At 35.8% G+C, this 20337-nt stretch overlaps 1 protein-coding gene across 19 annotated transcripts in view; it reads right to left on the bottom strand.

Annotated features, from left to right (window-relative positions):
- nrm (neuromusculin) overlaps positions 1 to 20337 on the bottom strand; it is a 237903-nt gene that overhangs the window by 71793 nt on the left and 145773 nt on the right. For 7 of the 19 annotated variants that reach the window (XM_065864692.2, XM_065864702.2, XM_065864706.2 and 4 more), the window contains one exon: positions 16326 to 16632. The exons of 2 other annotated variants lie outside the window; for them this stretch is intronic. In XM_065864692.2, the coding sequence (XP_065720764.2) occupies positions 16486 to 16632 (147 nt within the window). In that variant the 3' untranslated portion in view covers positions 16326 to 16485. Of the gene's footprint in view, positions 1 to 16325; positions 16633 to 16793; positions 16910 to 19838; positions 19866 to 20337 lie in introns of those variants that run through there. 10 more of the 19 variants (XR_010654041.2, XR_010654042.2, XR_001767384.4 and 7 more) reach the window with 4 other exon arrangements.

The following is a 20337-nucleotide window of genomic DNA, read 5'->3' as shown; positions in this document are numbered from 1 at the left end:
ATTAAAAAAACAAAAACCATTAGACATTATGAGTGCAATTAAAGTTGCACGTAAATCAATTCATCAATCAATGGGTTCTAAGAAAAATGTTAAAGTACCTCGTGTAATTAATGTACCCAAAATTGGAGGTTTTCTACCAATCGTGCCGATCTTGACAGCCCTCAGCGCTCTTGGTAGTTTAGCAAGTGGTAGTGCAGCAATTGCAAAAACAATTAACAATGCGAGAATGGCTAAGGAAGATATGGAGGAGAAAAAACGTCACAATAGGAAAATTGAAAGTGTTGCTGTAGGAGAAGGATTATATCTCAAGCCCTATAGAAAGGGTTATGGTTTCTTTCTTAAGCCCTATAGTAAGGGGAAAGGAATTAAGAAGCGAAAAAACTAATTTCTCTGCTACCCAATAGACCACTATCAAATATCGACATTATACATTTTGCTAGGAAATATATCCCAAATTTTAGAGGGGTGTTTATGAGAGATCTACTCCCAGAAGCACCAAAAAGTAGGGAGTGTGGTATAGTAAACTTAGATAATTCCCGATCAAGTGGTACACATTCTGTTGCATATAATAAAAATAAAAATAATATACATTATTTCGACAGTTTTGGAAATCTTCAGCCACCTAGAGAAGTTGTGAAATACTTGGGACATAGAATACAATACAACTACGATAGAGTTCAAGACTTTGATACATACAACTGTGGACACCTGTGCCTCGCTTTTCTACTTTCTTTCGTAGAAAATGTGGAGTCAATACCGGTATATTTAAATGGTTAATTTACATTTGGGGGGTTGAAAATCAATGTATGGGTACGTGTATGTGTGTACTCTGTATGGTATAAAAAGTGGACCTGCACGCGTGCAAATTCACAGTCTAAGTTTGTACTTCACATCGAACGTCATCTAGAGGACAAGAATTTTTGATCATTCTTAACAAAAAAGCCTATAACTGCTCATAACAGCTCAAAACAGTTGGTGACCAGTTTATAACAACTAGTAAACAACTAGTTAACAGCTACTAAACAGATAATAACCATCTAATAACAGCTATTAACCAGCTAAAACAAGTAGTAAGCAACTACGAAACAAGTACTGAACAACTGCTAAACAGGTAGTAAACATCAAAATACAGCTAAAAACAACGTGGAACAACTGTATCAAGTCCAAAAAACTCAACAACCATCATGAATCAGGAAAACCAGATGAACATTGTAGTTAAAGAGTTCAATAAATTTAATAAAAAGACACTGCTATCGAAGACAAGGATGCCTGAAAATGTAAGATTCCCGATCCTCAAGGCGGAGCGCAAAACAACAAAGGTTGGAGAATCTATTGCTCTCGAGTTGGAGGAGCACATTCTGTACATGCCGGAAAGGTACACCTCTCTTCAAGATGATATCATCAATGAAATGGTTGATGGAAAATTTAATATTTATAAATGTAATGACAATTTGTATTTAGAAATAAGTCAGTAATCATTAAAAAGATTGAGATTTTAAGAATATAACAATAAATACACTTTTTAAAATATAATGAAGAAAATGTATCGAATCTTTTTTTTTTATTCGGAAATGGTATATAAATCTTGGCGTTCCCTAAACAGTATTTGTTTAGTAACTGAGGAGTGACTACATGAATTTCGGAAATTTTAAATCTTTCACCTATAAAGTTTGAACAATATACTACAATGAATATTTTGTCACAGTTAACCAAAGCTAGATTTGCTTTGAAGCGAAAATTCGATGATCTCAAACAAGTCAAAAATCATCAATTTACAATTGGAGGAAACTTTTAAGCCTATTACTGAACCCTTACATGAACTTGTTAAGGAAAATAAAAAACAAAAGATTTCTAATGTAAAAGATAGTATAAAAGTAAAGCGTGAAATGAAGCAAATTAAGAAATACGATGATGATGAGAGAGAGCTTGACGATTTCTACTTTACAACTAATGAGAAAGGTCTGCAGTCTAATCGAAACATAACTCCACCAAGGTCTTTCGATGATAGTGATTCCTATAATCAATTCTTTTCACAAACGAACATAGAGGAAGATATAGAAGAAGAGAAAAAGGAGAAAAGTGAAGAAGAAGGGACAACACCTTTACCAATGTATACAGGAGAGGCCGATATGGGTGTGGATGCAGAGCTAGAAGATAATAACACTAGTTATAATTATGTTTTTAATATCAGTAATTTGACCAGAGGAAATGTGTTGGATAAGGGCTAAGGACCTAAAAAAAGCGCAAACAATTCATTAACTTTGGGAGATAAAGAATTAAAAATTAAAAATAATAAAATAACATTTTCTAGTGGAATGAGTTGTAATCTGACTCCTGGTCTGTACTCTCTAATTTTTCTTAGTAAACCTGAAAACTATGATGACCAAGACTTGAAAATGTATAAAAAAATTATTTTAGAAACGAATATACATAGAGTAGGCTTTAAACCTAATAACAGAATCAAGGGTACACGAGCATACAAATGTAGCCATATTATTAAGAAGTTGATAGACAAAGATTTCAGTCCTACAACGTCTACTCCACTTCGCTCAAAAACAGGCTTTGGTTACATGACTCTTCAGAAATCAAATCCAAACTATGTATATTGGAATGATGTAAATGAGTTAGTCGAACGATTGGAAATTTTAGTAGCATCAAAAGGAGGTAACACCAGCCACAATAACGAAATTTTTTCAATATTAGAGGAATTGCGTGAAGAAAGGATTATATATTAATGAGTATAAATAGGAAGGACAAATATGTTTTACATTTATAAACATCATGTCTGTCGACAAGTTTGGACATTTTTCTGTTGATAAGGAACGATCAGAAAATTTGAAAAGACGTGTTTATTCTACTGAGGGATTATTCATCGATGAGGACGGTAATCTAAATGCTCAAAATAAACGTATCAAAAACGGATCTAAGCCTTTAGACAACAATGATCTAGCAACGAAACAATATACTGATGAGATCCTCGGAAAGTTGGGAGAAGATTTAAGAAAAATTATAACTCAAAATGTTAATCGTCGACTCACAAAAATTTCAAGCTTAGAAAATAAAATTGAATTGAATAGTAAGAGGGCAGACAGCGCTGACCAAATTTTTGCCAAAATTCTGGAAAAGATTAAAACCATTGAGGACTATATATTTAAATATGTAACAAAACCGATATCATTACCGAAAAAAACCACAATTGAGTTAGAAGGTGTCGCTTTTCAGCCTATTAGAAGAATATGATTAAGCGAGAAATCGTAAATGAGTTGCACGGACCATCTCGAAAAAACTTTCAACGAAGACGAGTGATTACAAGGGGTATAAACGATCTGTGGCAAGCAGATTTGGTTGAAATGGGAGCCTTTTCAAAATCTAATGATGGGTACCGATACTTGTTGACTGTTATAGACACATTTTCGAAATATGCTTGGGGTGAGGCATTAAAATCAAAAAATGCAAATGATGTTTCCCAAGCCATGGAGAGAATATTTAAATCGGGTCATGGAACACCAAGAAACCTGCAAACTGATGATGGCACTGAATTCTTTAATTCCAAATTTAAGGTATTAATGAAAAGTTATAGGATAAATCATTATTCAACCTTCAGTACTCTAAAAGCATCAATAGTTGAACGTTTCAATAGAACTCTTAAAGAGTTAATGTGGCGTGAGTTTAGTTTCAATGGAAAATATAAGTGGATAGATATGTATAAACAATTAAATAATAAATATAATAATAGAGAGCATAGAACAATAAAAATGAGTCCAAGTAAAGTCAATTCTTCCAATGAAAAACAAATATTACAAACATCGTATAATCACCTGAAAATATTTGTTGCAAGTAAATTCCGTAAGGGGGACCACGTTCGTATCAGTAAATACAAACATGTCTTTGAGAAAGGGTATACACCGAACTATACAACTGAAATCTTTAAAATTAGAAAGGTGAAGAATACATACCCTAAAACATACTTACTTGAAGATTTAGATGGTAGCCCGATTCAGGGCGGATTCTATATAGAAGAACTGAAAAAAACACGATTTCCCCACACATACCTAGTTGAAACAAGGAAGAACGCTATAGTCGAGTACCTCGACTATCAGATACCCGTTACTCAGCTATATGGAGATATGCAAGCAGCAAAGCGAGATTAAAATGCGCCACCTACCGGCGGTATACAGATTTAAGCGTTATGGGCGTTAGAGTGGGCGTGGAAAATTTTTTTTCAATCAATCGATAGGTATTGACGAGACCAATACATTTCAGTTAAAATTTTTTATCTAGCATGAAAATTGTGGGCGTCACAGGTTTTCGCGGTTTGTGGGCGTTAAAGTGGGCGTGGCAAACTTTTTTTTGGGTCAATCGATAGGTATTGATGAGAACAATACATTTCAGTTAAAATTTTTATTCTAGCATCAAAACTGTAGGAGCCACAGTTTTGGGCGGTTTGTGGGCGTTAGAGTGGGCGTGGCACTGTGCTGAAACAAACTTGCGCTGCGCAGGAATCTCAGGAATCTGCGTGCCTAATCCCAGTATTGTAACTCTCATAGTTTCCGAGATCTCAGCGTTCATACGGACAGACGGACAGACGGACAGACGGACATGGCTAGATCGACTCGGCTAGTGATCCTGATCAAGAATATATATACTTTGTGGGGTCGGAAACGCTTCCTCCTGCCTGTTACATACTTTCCGACGAATCTAGTATACCCTTTTACTCTACGAGTAACGGGTATAAAAATTGTAAGGCGAAAAGGAAATAAAGTTTTGGTTAAGTGGCTTGGGTTTTCAAAGACTAGCTGGATAAACAAGGAAGACATTTTGTAGTATAATAAATCATTTATTTAATTAATTTTTATTTACATATTATCTTATCTTATATTAAGTTTAATATTAATATTTTTGTACAATGTTTTAAATTAAAATTAAATATAATAAAAATACTTTTTACAAACTCAAAATCATTTTCATTTATATTTTCCAAAGTCTCGATCATAATAAAACATCTCCAATTCAACTGATTTATAAAATAGTTCTTTTTCAATATGTTCCTTTTGAAATTTAAGGCTATCTAATGATTCTCCATCGTTCACATAATTATTTTGTATCATCTCACCCAAGCAAAATGAATTTGATTCTAGCCATTCAACATTTTCTAAAATATCTTTTTCAATTAATCTCTGATGTTTTATTGATGTCGTACCATGGTCTTCATTACTTAACTCTAAAAATTGTGTTTCATTAACATTACGTTTTCTTTTGTTATCTTTGCCACAAAGAATTTTTTTATTTACTTTAACTGTAGTTATTTTATGTGCTTTTGATCTAAACATTGTTCTATTACCATATAGTGAGGCCCCAGTTAATAAAACGTTTTTATAGTCTTCGATTGCTTTATTATGTGAAGATTTAACTTGATCTATTCTATAACAATAAACCTTTGAGCACAGACCTACAAATTCTGTCATGAGTTTACCGTTAAGCTCATCTTTAAAAAACCCTAAACTTTTTTTGTTAACTCTTTTAAAGTTATATAGATTAATTCTTTCATCTGAATAGTCCGATGTATCAAATTTTGCTTCAAGATCATTACGAATATCTTTATAAAAATCTTCAGTTTTTATTGTATAGATAAATGAATCAGTATCCATATAATTTAAGAGTAACTTTTCCTGAAACTTTGGCTTCATATATTGATAGTGAAAATCGTACATTTTCCATTTCGATAAGTCTAATACTGCAAATCCTAAATACATTGGCTTATTAAATAGAACGGACAATCTTTTCATTTGAATTGCATAGAAATTATCATTAATTTTAGTTGCACTATGAAAATTGGATTTTGAAATTAAAGTTTTGGCACAATGTGCTTTTCGTCCAGTCTTGGAGTTATCCGGAGCTTCCCATGAACTAATTAGCTTAATATCGACCCTGCGCTCGGGATCTTCCATTGTTTTTCCGTAAACAGAATTATTCATTAATTTAAAAAAATCTTTTTCAAATTTATTTTTTGCATTTTGTCTATGTAAAGTGTTTAGATCAATGTAATTCTTTAACCAAGGCTTTTGTAAAAACTGAACACCTCTATGGATCTTTTTCAATACTAACCCATTCTGTATACATTGTTGCAAATTCCGATAATGTATTACATAATTTTTCTTATTTCCCAGGTCAGCAATTAATTTTTTTACCTTATCCTCTTTTGAGGCCAGACAATTTGACGGACAAAATGGAAGATCATTATGAAGATCATGTAAACGGTATGGATATATTAAGTCCACTTCCTAAAAATAACCGTATTTGCTATCGATTGGAATATTATTAATATCAAAATTGTCTATGTCTGTGGTAGACATCCACTTAAAATCTTTATATGGTAAAGGTTGTGACATTGCCCAACCATACAAGTTATTCGCATCTACATACATTAAAAATGAAGACTCCTTCGAGGAATCATAATCTGACAAATATTTGTTATTTGCTTTTGTATATCTATGACAACATTGAACTAAACCACCTCGAATGCTACTTTGAATAAATCTATACATATCTATATCTGTCAGCAATTCAAGTTGAATATCTGTAGATTTCAACATTGCCTCCCAAGATAGACCTGGTGTCGTAAAATACTGAGCTGGGTCAAGTGAATAAATTTGCATACAAATTTTTCGGAAGTTTTCAAAAATGTCGGTTAAAAGAAATACATCTGTTTTTAAATATAATTCTAAATAATCTTTAAGAGTGGAACAAGAGAAATGCGACCAAACTTTAAGAGCTTGATCATAATCTTCCTGAGAGCATTCCCTTTCCGTTAAATTACTATAGAATGCTTCCCTTGGTGGGAGGGAAGTTTCCTCGAGTCTACTGGCGGAATCTAAATATTCATAGGGAAATATACCCTTCTTACGCATTAGTCGAAATTCTATATCATTACTGAAAAACGATTTTACAGTGTTTAATTGATCGTCAACTAAATTAGAAGCTAGGGAATCTAAACTTGATGGCATAAATCTATATGTATCGAGAAAACGAATTTCAAAACTATTTCCACTTAAACTTTTTATTTTCTTCGAGACAGAAATATAGTTTTCCTTATTTATTGGTATTACGGAAATTTCACCGGGAATCTTTCCCAACTCTTGAATAAACAAATGACAGTCGTATTTTGAAAAATTATGAAAAAATACTGGTATGAATTTGTTAACTTTATAATCCAAGTTACACTTAGAGTGGGCTGCACCTCTAAAGCGACCTGTGAAATGACAATGATCTCTAACCCTATCAGTCCCTAAATCTTTCTGACAAATAGAACAATTCAATGAATTATCAAATATTTTCTGGTCATCCAAAGTCATTCTCATAGGAACTATTTTATTTAAGTAGTCATCACTCAATTTAGTTAGATTTTTTATCAATGAATCTACAAAACTTACTCCCGAATTTTTTCCTGTTTCTAAAACAAATTTATCTAGTCTAGAATCAAAAGCACACTTTATATAATACGCATATGATATTGGAATATGTTCATTAATATTAAATAATTTAGGGCTCACTTCAAGATTTTTCGGTTCCAGAATGCATTCAAAATCCGCGTAGACAACGAATGGAACTTGAAGCTGATGTTGAACCTGGGTAAATTCCAATGTATTATTCTGGGGGTGTGGCATCTTTGAGACCTTTTTACTGCAGAGCGTTTTGTGTTTCAATGCAGCTTCCTCAGTTTTGGAAAAATTTAAACACACATTGCAGAAATATTGCGCCCTCTTCTGATTTCCTCTCTGAGCAGTCATTAGTCTTTGAAAGAGAAATATATACAAATTATTTCATTGCTTAAAAGAGATAAAAATGAATAAAAGAATTTACCTTGAAATATTTTTAATGTACATGTAATGTCCATTTCCACCTTCTTCCAAAAACATCATATTGATATGAAGAGGCTTTTCCACTTCCGATTGAAAAAGTGGTCCAATTATTTCCCTCGTCTCTTCATTATATCCGAATACGTTTAAACTCATATGAGTATTCTTCTTTAAAAAATTTTTTATACATTTTATTTCAAGGGGGAAAGTCAACCCTGTGAAATCTAATATTATTTCATCACTTATTCGAATTATCTCCAGCGATATATCAATATTATATGCCGAACATCTTTGCGGCCTGTTAACAATTTTCAAGGCAGAAATCAAAGCCCATTTAAAACAATAGTGGTCATTTTCGTTACAAACGTTAACTATTGCTTTTTTCGTTAAAAGGAAACGAGGTAGTGGTATGAAAGATGAACCAGCCATCGGTGTATAATGATTCACATTCATTTCCAAGCGAATCAATTTTATAAGAGACCATCCACTTTCTCTCTCTTGAAATTCTTGTGTTTTTGAAATTATTTCCATGGTATGTTCATGGAAGATATTTTCTAAGTCAGAATCTTTGTTCATGATCGTCATTTTACTTTGAAAACTTTTCATATCAATTTCTTCAGATTCATCTTTAAAAAGTATATACTCTGCAAACAGTTCAAAGTTGACTTTTGCTGAAGTATAACTTTCTAACAGAATGCTGAGATGAGGTAGCAGGGACAATCCAGCTTCACTCAAGAAACTCTCTGGTAAGATCAAGTCCGATCCATCGTTTACATACATGTAATGTAGTATTCTTCCCTTGAATCCCTCAGAAATTTTTTTGACTCTTCCGTCAAGGGGTTGAATTGCATTTCGCTTATGCAACTCCGAACGGACATGATTTGCCCACTTATTCTTTAGCAAGAAACACTTGCAGGATTGACAAAACTGATTTTGGTTATTCATTTTTATTTTATTCGTTTTGGTAAAATTCTTTTTTCACGATCACTTTTTTCACTTTTACTCAAGTTGTGTTTGACGTAGCAGAGTATCCCACTTCAAGACTATTTTTGGTAGACTAACTATTGTCCTCGATCATTTATAGTGTTTGAAGTGGGCGTGAACGATAATATTGAAGATGAGAGATGCATACTTAAGATTTTTTTAAATTTGAAAACAATATAGGCAATTCTAGTAGGTTATATCGACTTTTCATTGGTTAGAAGAGATGAGAAGTATTGATTTTGAAAAATATTTGATACAAGTGTAACCAATAGGACACCATCAAATCGATAAAGGAGACACAAAATCATAGAATAAAGGAGAGTGTTGGTTAGAAGAGGTCGCACATACTTTGCTGCAGGTGGGAAAGGAAAGGTCATTTTTTAGACACACCATCATACTCAGGTAGCCAATAGGGGACAGTTTGGAAAAAATCATTTCGAGTTAGGGAAAAAACAAAGATTTTCATTTGTTGAATTTCGAGAATGCACATTTTTGGGTAAAAGAAGAGGAAAAATCAAAGATTTTCATTTGTTGAATTTCGAGAATGCATATTTTTTGGGTAAAAGAAGAAGATGAAAACCTGTAGAAATTTCCTTATAAATCGTGTAAGCATATTTAAAAGGGTAAGACGATATTGTTGACTTAGATAGACAACATGCATTCAGTTAAAATAAATAACTTTTTGAATGTATTTGACGGAATTCTGTTCAATGCACACTATGTACGGCTCCAGTTCATACAATCAAAACTCTTTGAATGTGAACGAGGTAATATAAAAACATCTATTCATGGAAACCATATGGACACCTGCGTGTGGAGCAATGATGCAGCCACTGAGGGAGTTGATACTTGTGTATGCCATCGAATTTCGGATTACAAAAAGGAAGCACTCAACATTATGAATAAATACTATAATCTAGAAAAAAGAATGAAAATGATTAAATAACATAATAAAAACATGTTCGCAGTACCAAAATAAACTTCTGAAATTTTTTTTTCGAGTTAAAATTACAGGTAAGGAGAATGGAAAATATTTCCTTGACTGAGATATGTCGGCTACTTGCGAGCTGTTGCGCGGTCGTGATTTCAACCCCTATTATGGGAACGTCGTATGAGGTCGTTGGCGTAAGGCCCATGATCTTGTCAATGAGCGTGCGCCTTCTGGGTTGTGCATGTGTCCCTTTTATTGCGGTCAGGTAATTGACAGGTGCGCATGTTCGGGTAGCTCTTGCTTGAATCCCTTTTATGACATGTTTATGACCCATTTGTGGAAAGGAGAGAATCTTAGACAATTTACCTGTTAAACGTTCTGGGGCGGAAACAAAAATGTGTATTTGAAAATATTCCACATCTGAGAATCATTAACTTGTGAGATTTATTTTATTGGGGTTCTTTTGATTTCTAAATTAGTTTTACAATCATAGGAAACATTAATATGCTAATTGTCCCAGAACCCGTCTTTCCCTACTACTGCTGTCCCTTTGTAAAAGTAGTACGAATTCTGATCTCGACATTAAATGCACTCTCGTCTCGCCTGCTGTACTCTCTCTCGCTAATATTGTTAACAAGCCTAAAGCAACTGAAATTCGTATTTTAATTTAGCAATAACTAATAACCTTTTCTTACTAATAATGTTGTATTAAAAAAGTTTTCAGATTTCAAAAAAGAAGAAAAATAAGTTTGTTTGCGCATCAAATACAATGCGCTAGCACCACGCCAGTGCCACGCCTACATATTTTTATCCAGCGGCAAAATGCTTTTTTGTGACAAAAAAGGTTTTTTGTAGAAAACTTTTTGTGGCAAAGTGATCCTATATTAGGGTCAATTTGACGTTCGTTCAACGCAAGTGCTTTCCTGCATATTGCCCTCACGCATAATGTTGCCAGTTACAGCGGCTACCTCCCGCTAGGTGACGCTAGTAAGCTTAACAGTATGGCGAAGTATGTTTGCCATTAAAGTTTATTGAGATTAAGAACACGCTGATTCTTGCCGATAAATCACTCGAGTGTTGCCACACCATTCTTTTAAGTCAGCTGGCAAGCTTCTGTTGGCGCTGCTGCCATATTAGGTTGCCACAGTACTCCCCCTCCAGTGAATGCGTCACGAGTCCTGGTTTGAAAATTTAACTCCATGACTTCTCTCATATGTCCTGGTCAGTCTAGGTAACTTCTTCTGAATCCAACTGGCGGTCGTCCTTTACTAAAAATGATGGTTTGAGGCGATCATCTGATACTGCAGTCTCATGGGCATTGCGTCTGACAGTGAAATAACGATCGTTTTCGCGTCTGACAATCTCATGATTGATTAAGGGGCTTCCAGAGGCTGCTTTACGGCGTCAGTGCGGAGTCGCACTTTTTGCATGTGCTTTCGAAAGATACTCAAAAAAGAGGTGGGGTCAACCGTATTGTCCGTCGGTAAAAAACTCATTTGGCAGTCGAATAGGTGTTCCGTATACCATTTCTGAGGCTGAAGATTTGATGTCCTCCTTGAAACAGGTACGAAGTCCAAGCAAAACTGTTGGCAGTAACTCCTGCCACCGAGTACCTCTGTTGCACATCAAAGATGACTTAAAGGATCTGTACCACCTCTCTATGAGACCGTTTGACTGAGGATGGTAGGCCGTCGTGTGTATGTGTTTACTTCCAACCTGATTAGAAAGATGTTTGAAAACTGCTGACTCAAACTGTGTTCCATGGTCCGTAGTTATCGATTTTGGAGAACAAAATCGAGATATCCAGTGAGTCCAGAACGCCGTAGCTATTGTCTCAGCAGTAATATTTGAGAGAGGTACAGCTTCTGGCCATCGCGTAAATCTATCAATCATCGTCAGGCAGTACTGATAGTTTTGTTGGAATGGCAGAACTACAATGTCAAGGTGAACGTGGTCAAATCTACCGTTTGGCACTTCGATCTTTTCTGGTAAGAGGTGGTTGTGTTTGTGGATCTTAGAGCGCTGACAAGGTAGACAACCTCTGCACCATTCGAGGACATTTTTATTCATCGAGGGCCATACAAACTTTTGGCGCACTTGACCGACCACTGGGGTGAGACAAGCCGTGAACGAACGAAAACACAGCATTGCGCAAAGATTTGGGTACATAAGGACGAACGCTTCCTGTAGAAACATCGCAGTAGAGTGAGATGTTGTCATCAAATCGAAGCCGTTGAAGTTTTAAACATGTGGTTCCTTTTAAAAGGTGTACTAGTTCAGGATCTGACGCTTGCTCCTCTTCAATTTGCGATAATTTGATGACAGTCAACAATGCCGACTGTCATCAAATTATAGAGCATAATCTTAAAAAAGCGTCTGCGACTGCATTCTCGGATCCTTTCACATGCATAATAGTCGTGCAGAATTGAGAGATGTAAGCCAAATGTCGCAGCTGTCTCGGTGATGCTTTCTGTGGTCGCTGCTGAAATGCGTACACGAGCGGCTTGTGATCCGCTCTGATAACAAAAATGCGTCCGTCAACAAGGTGTTTGAAATATTTAATAGATTCGAAAATAGCGAGTAGCTCTCGGTCGTACCTAAAGTAATTTTTTACGCTGCTCCAAGACTGCTACGATTGCGAAATTGGAAGCATATCAAACCAGCTGAAGTTCAGATTTTGGTGCGGGAAAAGACAAGAGGGCTGCGTCTGCTTTGCATTGTTTGCAAGCTTCAAAAGCTGCATGGAGCTCTGATGTCCATTCAATTTTACGTTGATCATTTTTATTAACATCCTTTATCAACTCAGTGAGCGGTGCTTGTATGTGTGATGATCGAGCCAAACATCTGCGATAGTAATTTATAACGCCCAAGAAACGACCAAGTTGGCTTATGGTTTAAGGACGTGCATAATTAAGAATGGCATCTATGCGTTCGGTGGGTGGCTTAATTCCAAATTCGTTGATCGTATAGCTGAGAAAGTTTACTTGAGATTGCGCAAACTGGCATGTGGTCAGATTGATGCTTAGGTCATGTTTCTGAAGTACTTGCAAGACAGCCCGAAGATGTTCTTCGTGTTCAGCGATGGAATGCGAAGTTATAAGTATGTCGTCTATGTAGCAACGAAGTCCATGCCGCGAAAGATGTTGTCCATAAAGCGTTGAAGTGTTTGAGTCGCGTTTTTTAACCCAAACGGCATGTACTGAAACTCAATGAGTCCAAAAGGAGTGCACACCGCTGTTTCTTGGATATCGTTTTCTGCCATGGGAAATTGGACTTTAACCAAATCGAGGGTTGAAAAAATCTTTCCTTGCAGTTGTTCCGTGAAGTCGTGTATGGTAATTGAATTTAGTTTTCGATTATCTCCACATGCCCGCCAGCCACCGTCTTTTTTGGTAACCATATGTAACGGGCTGGACCAAGGACTTTTTGACGGGCGACATATGCCTTGCTCAATGAAGAAGTTTATTTCTCTCTTGGCAGTGACAATTTTTTCACCGGAGAGGCGTCGTGGTCTATCAGCAACAGGTATTCCATTTGTTTCAATGTAGTGACGCACGTCGTGTTGGGTAGCTGCTTTTATCGATGGCTTTGTCACGTCGACAAATTCACTTAGAAGTTTTTGAAATTGGGCATACACTGCACTGTGGAAACTGATATGTGTTTCGCTTGTGCAAGACATGCTGGTGTTGATAGTCCAGTAATTGAGTCGATCAAGCGTTGGTTTTTAAGATCAATGAGCATTTGGAATTTGCTCAAAAAGTCTGCCCCAATAATAGCTGTGTGCACGTCAGCGATAATGAACGGCCATGTAAAGTTTCGTCGAAGATCCAAGTTCAGCTGAATGACGTACTTTCCATAAGTATGAATGACTGTCTGGTTCGCTGCGTACAGTGTCAAATCGCTCAGAGTTGTTTTTTATCTAAGAGTTCTTGGTATGACGGAAACCACAGATCCAGAATCAACGAGGAAGCGGATGTGAGATGTGCGATCGGTGACGTGTAGGCGCTGCTCCTGTGGAACAGCTGACTGAACTGTGGGCTCGCTGGTTATATTCGTGCTTCCGCCGACCAGCGTGTCGGGCGACAGCTCTTTTAGTTTAACGACGAGGAGCGGGAACTTTAGAGCCTTTTCTCCAAACCAGTCGTGGTAGAAGCAAAGCTTCTCTTGAGGTCCAGATGCCTGTTGATTCGAATGTCCAGTTTGTACGTGGCAAAGCGATGAACATCGTGAGCGCCCTTGGTATTGGAGACGTTTGACATCCTTTTGCAATACGTCAATCTTCTGTGATGGCGAACGCAAGTTGTCGTTGATCTTTTTCCAGGGGTCTTCGGTGGAAGTCGCGGAAACAGATCGGCCCGCTGCAGTCGAGGTATTCGTGCTGATCGCAAAAGTGGCATTGTGGCTTACCGCTTCGAGCATCTTGTCTGCGATCTTAGCGAGCTTATCCAAGTCCCGATTGACGCCGGCATCTCTGCCAGGAAAAGAGTGAGAATGATGTTGGCTAGGATATCAGATGGTTTTAGACCAGACTCTGGAGATTTGTTGAGTGGTCGAATGACTAAGTCTTCCACTGCCAAAACTACATCCTCCTCCAGGTGAAAGGTCACAAGGTCGAACTTTTCGGTGTCGTCGATAATCTGGTGCAATCGAAATGACCGCTCCACTTACGCAAACCATAGTTGAGGGTGGCTATGTGCGAACTTGGCAAGTGGACAGTCGCACGTGTGTGTGGGCGAGTAGTCTCATCCCGGTTGCCAGGTACATTTGTCCGAAGTACCTCGAGTTGCTGCTGCAGATCTCGGACTTGAGCAGTTAAATCAGGATTTCAATCCGGCATGATGAATGGAAAATCGGAGTGATCGCTTTCTTCGTCGAAATTTAGCCGCCTACCTTTTATTTTTCGCAAGTCGTATTGGCGTCTGTTCATTCAGTGCGAGAATTCTTAATTGTGAACGTGAGTGTAAGTTTCGTACAACAAGTAACTTTTATTATGATTTTACTTTCCGGGGTCACCACTATGGCGAAGTATGTTTGCCATTAAAGTTTATTGAGATTAAGAACTACAAAGATTATTAATATTATCATCGCTGACTCCGATAATCCCTCGAGTGTTGCCACACCATTCTTTTAAGTCAGCTGGCAAGCTTCTGTTGGCGCTTCTGCCATATTGGGTTGCCACAACAGCTATGGTTTTGAACTCCACTACAGTATCGATTATTTTTCAAAGGATTTTAGATTTTTGTTATATTTCGTCGCAATGCATCATGACAGAAAGAAAGAGGGGTGGAGTAGGAAGGTAAGAGGAAGCTTAATTTAAAAGGTAATTATTAAAAATTTGATGAATAAATTTAAGCCCAGCGATTACTTACTCTTTAACTGTTCCTGCACCAGAGGCAAAAAACTATCTTCAAAAATGTTGTGAAGTTTTTATACCCGTTACTCATAGAGTAAAAGGGTATACTATATTCGTCGGAAAGTATGTAACAGACAGAAGGAAGCGATTCCGACCCCATAAAGTATATATATTCTTGATCAGGATCACTAGCCGAGTCGATCTAGCCATGTCCATCTGACCGTCTGTCCGTCTGTCTGTCCGGTGAACGCTGAGATCTCGGAAACTATGAGAGCTAGGCTATTGAGATTTGGCGTGCAGATTCCTGAGCTTCTTACGCAGCGCAAGTTTGTTTCAGCAGAATGCCACGCCCACTCTAACGCCTACAAGCCGCCCAAAACTGTGGCTCCTACAGTTTTGATGCTAGAATAAAAATTTCAACTGAAATGTATTGTTCTCATCAATACCTATCGATTGACCCAAAAATAAAGTTTGCCACGCCCACTGTAACGCCCACAAACCGCCTAAGCCTGTGACGCCCACAATTTTCATGCTAGATACAAAATTGTAACTGAAATGTATTGGTCTCGTCAATACCTATTGATTGATAAACAAAATTGCCACGCCCACTCTAACGCCCATAACGCTTAAATCTGTATACCGCCGGTATGTGGCGCATTTTAATCTCGCTTTGCTGCTTGCATATCTCCATTTCCCTTTGGTCCCTTTAGCTGAGTAACGGGTATCTGATAGTCGAGGTACCGACTATAGCGTTCTTCCTTGTTTTATATAAAGTTTTTGGTTTTGGACGACTTTTTGTAAAGTTGAATACTAGGCCTAAACTTTTTATTTTCACCTTTTGGACACATTATTAAACTTTTTTAATTTTAAACAAATAGTTATAATTAGACTTACCAAACTAACCATTAATCACTAAAATGATATATGTTGTACTTTAACTAAAAACAATCCTAAAACAGTATAATACATAAAAATACAATTTTTTTTGTTTTTTTGTTATTTTAAAAGGAAAGTGTAAAATAAATTCAATGAGTTTATTTAATTTTTTCGTAATAAAATAATGTTATATAAACATTAAAACTTGTGCAATAACATATCGTGGGTAACCGGACTTAAAGAAAGATTTAGTTCATTTCAGAAGTTTTTAGATAACGCTAGGGGTCACCTAATTAACGATTTATTAAATAATTTATAAATTCAGTTAGTGACAATGTTCAGAAAACCGTTTATTGGTATTAATCATTACAAATTTATGCTTTATTATAAAAAGAACATGTAAAATAACAATTTAAATATTTTAAGACCATACAATTTTAATTGTTAAAAAAATGCACTGTAAAAGCTTAAAAAAATATATATATTTATTTTAGTTCATCAAGAGCTCCCGACTTTTTGTTTTTTTTTACTTGACTGTATAGCGAAGCCGCCTTGTAATTAATAGGTCCGTAATGTTGACTCTCCAGATCGGCATAAATAAATTCATCTTCAAAGCTATTTGCATTTAACGGCTGTTGTGTGAATACGAAAAATAATAGTTAGAATGTTTTAAAAAGTCTGTTTAATAACCCATGTGTTATGCTTGGCAATCTCTGTAAGCTAAGCTTGTCATGCAAATTAGAGCTGAGAGCATAAATATTAAACAACAATTAAACAAGAATGACAAAATTACCTTTTTTCTAGTGGGACAATAGATATGATCTATTTTTTATGGAAATTTAGTCAAATAAAAATTTAAAATATATATGTATTGCTGCTTTTATAAGGATCCTCAAAGTCGGAAAGGTGCTAAAAAATTACAATTGATTTCGTTTAGGTACAGTGAATAATAATTTTGTAGATAACAGTAAATTAAGCGTTTTGTTTCTCTTTAGTTTTTTTAATACCATGTGTGCGTAAATAAAGACACGTCTGCCGCCAACAAAGTTAAAAAAGATTTTTTGGTTACACAATATAAAGGAACTTAATATTAAATTACAATGTTGGAAAATAAAACTTATAGTTTGATTATGAAATAAAGTACATTAAAGGAAAAGAGAATAACGTAGCAGAGGCTTTATCCAGGATTACAAAAAAGGAATCACAAATTGAAGAAGTATTTCAAAATGAAGACGATGTAGATACTATTGCAGCATCGGTGCGTAGTGCACAAGAAGATACTGGTGATTGCATACAAATTTCCGAACGACCGGTTAACGTTTTTAATTACCAACTTATATTTGAAAAGGGAAATTGAGACGCTAACGAACTTACTCACTACCTTAATAAAAATATTAATAATGCAGTGACATGACTGTAACTTTGGAAAAAGACATAAATATCACATTTATATGTGGACACAATTTTGTTATGTACATTAATCATCATGAAAACTTTGCTATTTTTCAACGAGCCTATATGAAATTTATTAAACCAAATACGGGTACGAAATTAATTAAAACTTAAGTAACACTTCCCAACTAGCCCACATATTCAGACTTTAATTAAAAAATATTAGAAATACACGAAGAACAATACATCAAGGTATTTAAAAGACTTATGACAATTTAAAACGAAATACTACTTCCCAGACGCACAAAAACTTATTCAAAGCATTGTGAAATTTGTAATTTATGCAAAGCAGAGCACGAAAAGAACATAAGATAGATCAAATTAATAAAAACCGCGAGGAACATGAAGTAGATCTGGAATACACTTAAGTTGAGAAGAAATGAAACGTTAAGCTAAATTAGTAACCCCATTCTAAAGGGCAGGAGCGTTAGAGCAAAAGACAAAAAGCAAAAAGACAAAGAGCACTGGCAAAAACTTAATAGGGGTCATAAAGAAGTAAAACACATAAGTAAATTTAAAAAAGCTAAAATGCAAACTGTCTATTCTCGTTCCAGGGAAACTGACAGTACTGATCCTAATAATGAAATTGATCATGATAGTGACATGGACGAAAATACAAAATTAGCATTACACCCATTACTTCGAACAACGGATTTTTACTTCTGAACACAGGGAATTTATAAAATACGAAAACCAATTTATAAACGTATTAGACATTGCCATATCATTGAAACAATTAAAAAAAAATCAAGGGAATTACTTCGTCATCGAGACAAAAACGGGGACTAAATAACTTTTTAGGGACAGCTCTCAAATATCTATTTGGAACATTAACTGAAGATGATAAAAAAAGAATTGGAAGATAAACAACAAAACTTAGAAGAAATAATAATTGGAAAAAAAGAATTTAATGAAATAATTCATCTAATAAATGAACAATGAAAAGATATATCAACAAACCCGTGAAAGATAAACAAGAAGAAGAGGCTTTGCACATTTTTAGATATTCCTTAAATATATTTCAAGAATACATTGAAGACTTACAAGACTTAACAAGAGTAGGAATATTTAATCCTAATATATGAAAACATGAAGAGTTAGAGAACATAAACGAAGAAAAATTACTATCAATCAAAGCTTCAGCTTGGTTAAGCAGTCAAACAAAAGACACTTTTATTCTAGCCCTTATAGCCACATCATTTAAAGAAACACAAAAATATAGAACTATTAGAAATCCAGATAATATAGGCTGACAAATTGATATAAATGATAATTATGAATATTTTGTAAATGACGAAAATAAAGTATTTTACTTGGAAAATTCAAAAAATTCATTAGCAAATATATTAGACCAAAAGTTTATGTTGGGGCGAGGTGGCTTGATCGCTGAATTAGCTGAAGTCCCAAGAACGAAGGGTACTCAAAAACACGGGGGTAATTTGTGGTTTTATTGTTTATTAGTACACTTTGAAACATCAACTAGTTAAGCCTAACTTAACTTAAGCGCTCCACAGGGGAGCTGGGACTTAGGGGAGAGATGGAGAGGGAGAGCGGGCGGCAGTGTGAGCGCGCGAGATGTAGACATCTGGATAAAACTGCCGTTCGACACTGCCTCCTGAAATTAAACGCCCTTTTGACGTAAAAATTTAAATATAGGCTAGGCGATCGTCTACCGTCATTTGTAGGAAGCGTGGACATATACGCACGGGGTGGTTCTTCTTCAAACACAGATCGCAGCCTTTGGATATCGGAACTAGCCTTGTGTTGAAGGAATTTATTTTTGGAAATTCTGCCACTCGATTTGTGTCTTTGTACTGGACGTGGTGGAGATTGGCAGATCGGAAGCTATCGACGGCCTCAAGAGTTCGATGGCTCTCCGTCAAATAGGAATCAAGCTCAAGCCACGTAGGAATTTCGGCTTTATTTTGGATGGATTGCTCCCATAATGAGAGAGTGAGCTTTGGTAGTTTTGTCGAGCACATATAAACCAGGATAGGGTCCCAATTCTCAATATTAACACCGCAAAATTTTAAGGAAGTTAAGCAACCTTGAAAAGTGCGTTGAAGTTGATTTAAGGCTGCTCCCGACTCCTGTGCTATGAATTTCACATTGAAAAGTATTTTCACCCGCAATCGCCTTTTTTAGAAACGCTCAGTTAGGTTATTCCAGGCTGAGCGAAAGCCACCATTGGTGAGTGGAGATCATGAAACAATGGAATGAGCTTTGCCACTAGTTTTTGAATTTAAGTGGAATAATTTTTCAACAGGCGTTAGACTCGGATTGTCTATGTATATTGCCGTGAATTGTTCCATCAGCTGCGCTTGTTCCATCAGCTGCGTGGTAAACATTTCATAAGTGGAGTACGTTTGGTAATACTTGGATTTTAGTATGGATTTCGTGTCTAGAAAACAGTCTGGAAAGCACAACAAAAGAACTTTTTTTAAACCTTTTGATACAAACATCTTCTGAAATTAAGTCTAAAATCATTTCACTTTTTACTTCATAACATTTCCTTCTTGAATAAAGAACATTTAGCTCAAAATAAGAACATTTGTATTTAAACGGTTTTTATGAACGAATGTTCTCAATTCAAGCACAATGTGCTTGGTTGCTCTCTGTTCCTCTGTTCTGTTCCTCTCTTGGGTCCTCTCTGTGTATACAACTAAACGGCTAAGCGCTTTAAAAACCCGAATTTTCAAATTTAAAAATTAAAATATATAAACTTTGGACAAGTCTTTAAATTTTTTAAAATAAAGCATACCTTGGCACGCCAAAGTTTAATTGCCCTTACAGCCTCTGCACACTTCCGTTTTAAATAGCTAATGCAGTTTTAGGATGAAAGCTGTTCGTCTAGAAACCGTTTTTGTACACTTTAGGCACGCTTA

Source organism: Drosophila suzukii, chromosome 3, assembly GCF_043229965.1.
Source record: "Drosophila suzukii chromosome 3, CBGP_Dsuzu_IsoJpt1.0, whole genome shotgun sequence".
NCBI lineage: Eukaryota > Metazoa > Arthropoda > Insecta > Diptera > Drosophilidae > Drosophila > Drosophila suzukii.
This window is presented reverse-complemented; position numbering and strand designations above follow the sequence as displayed.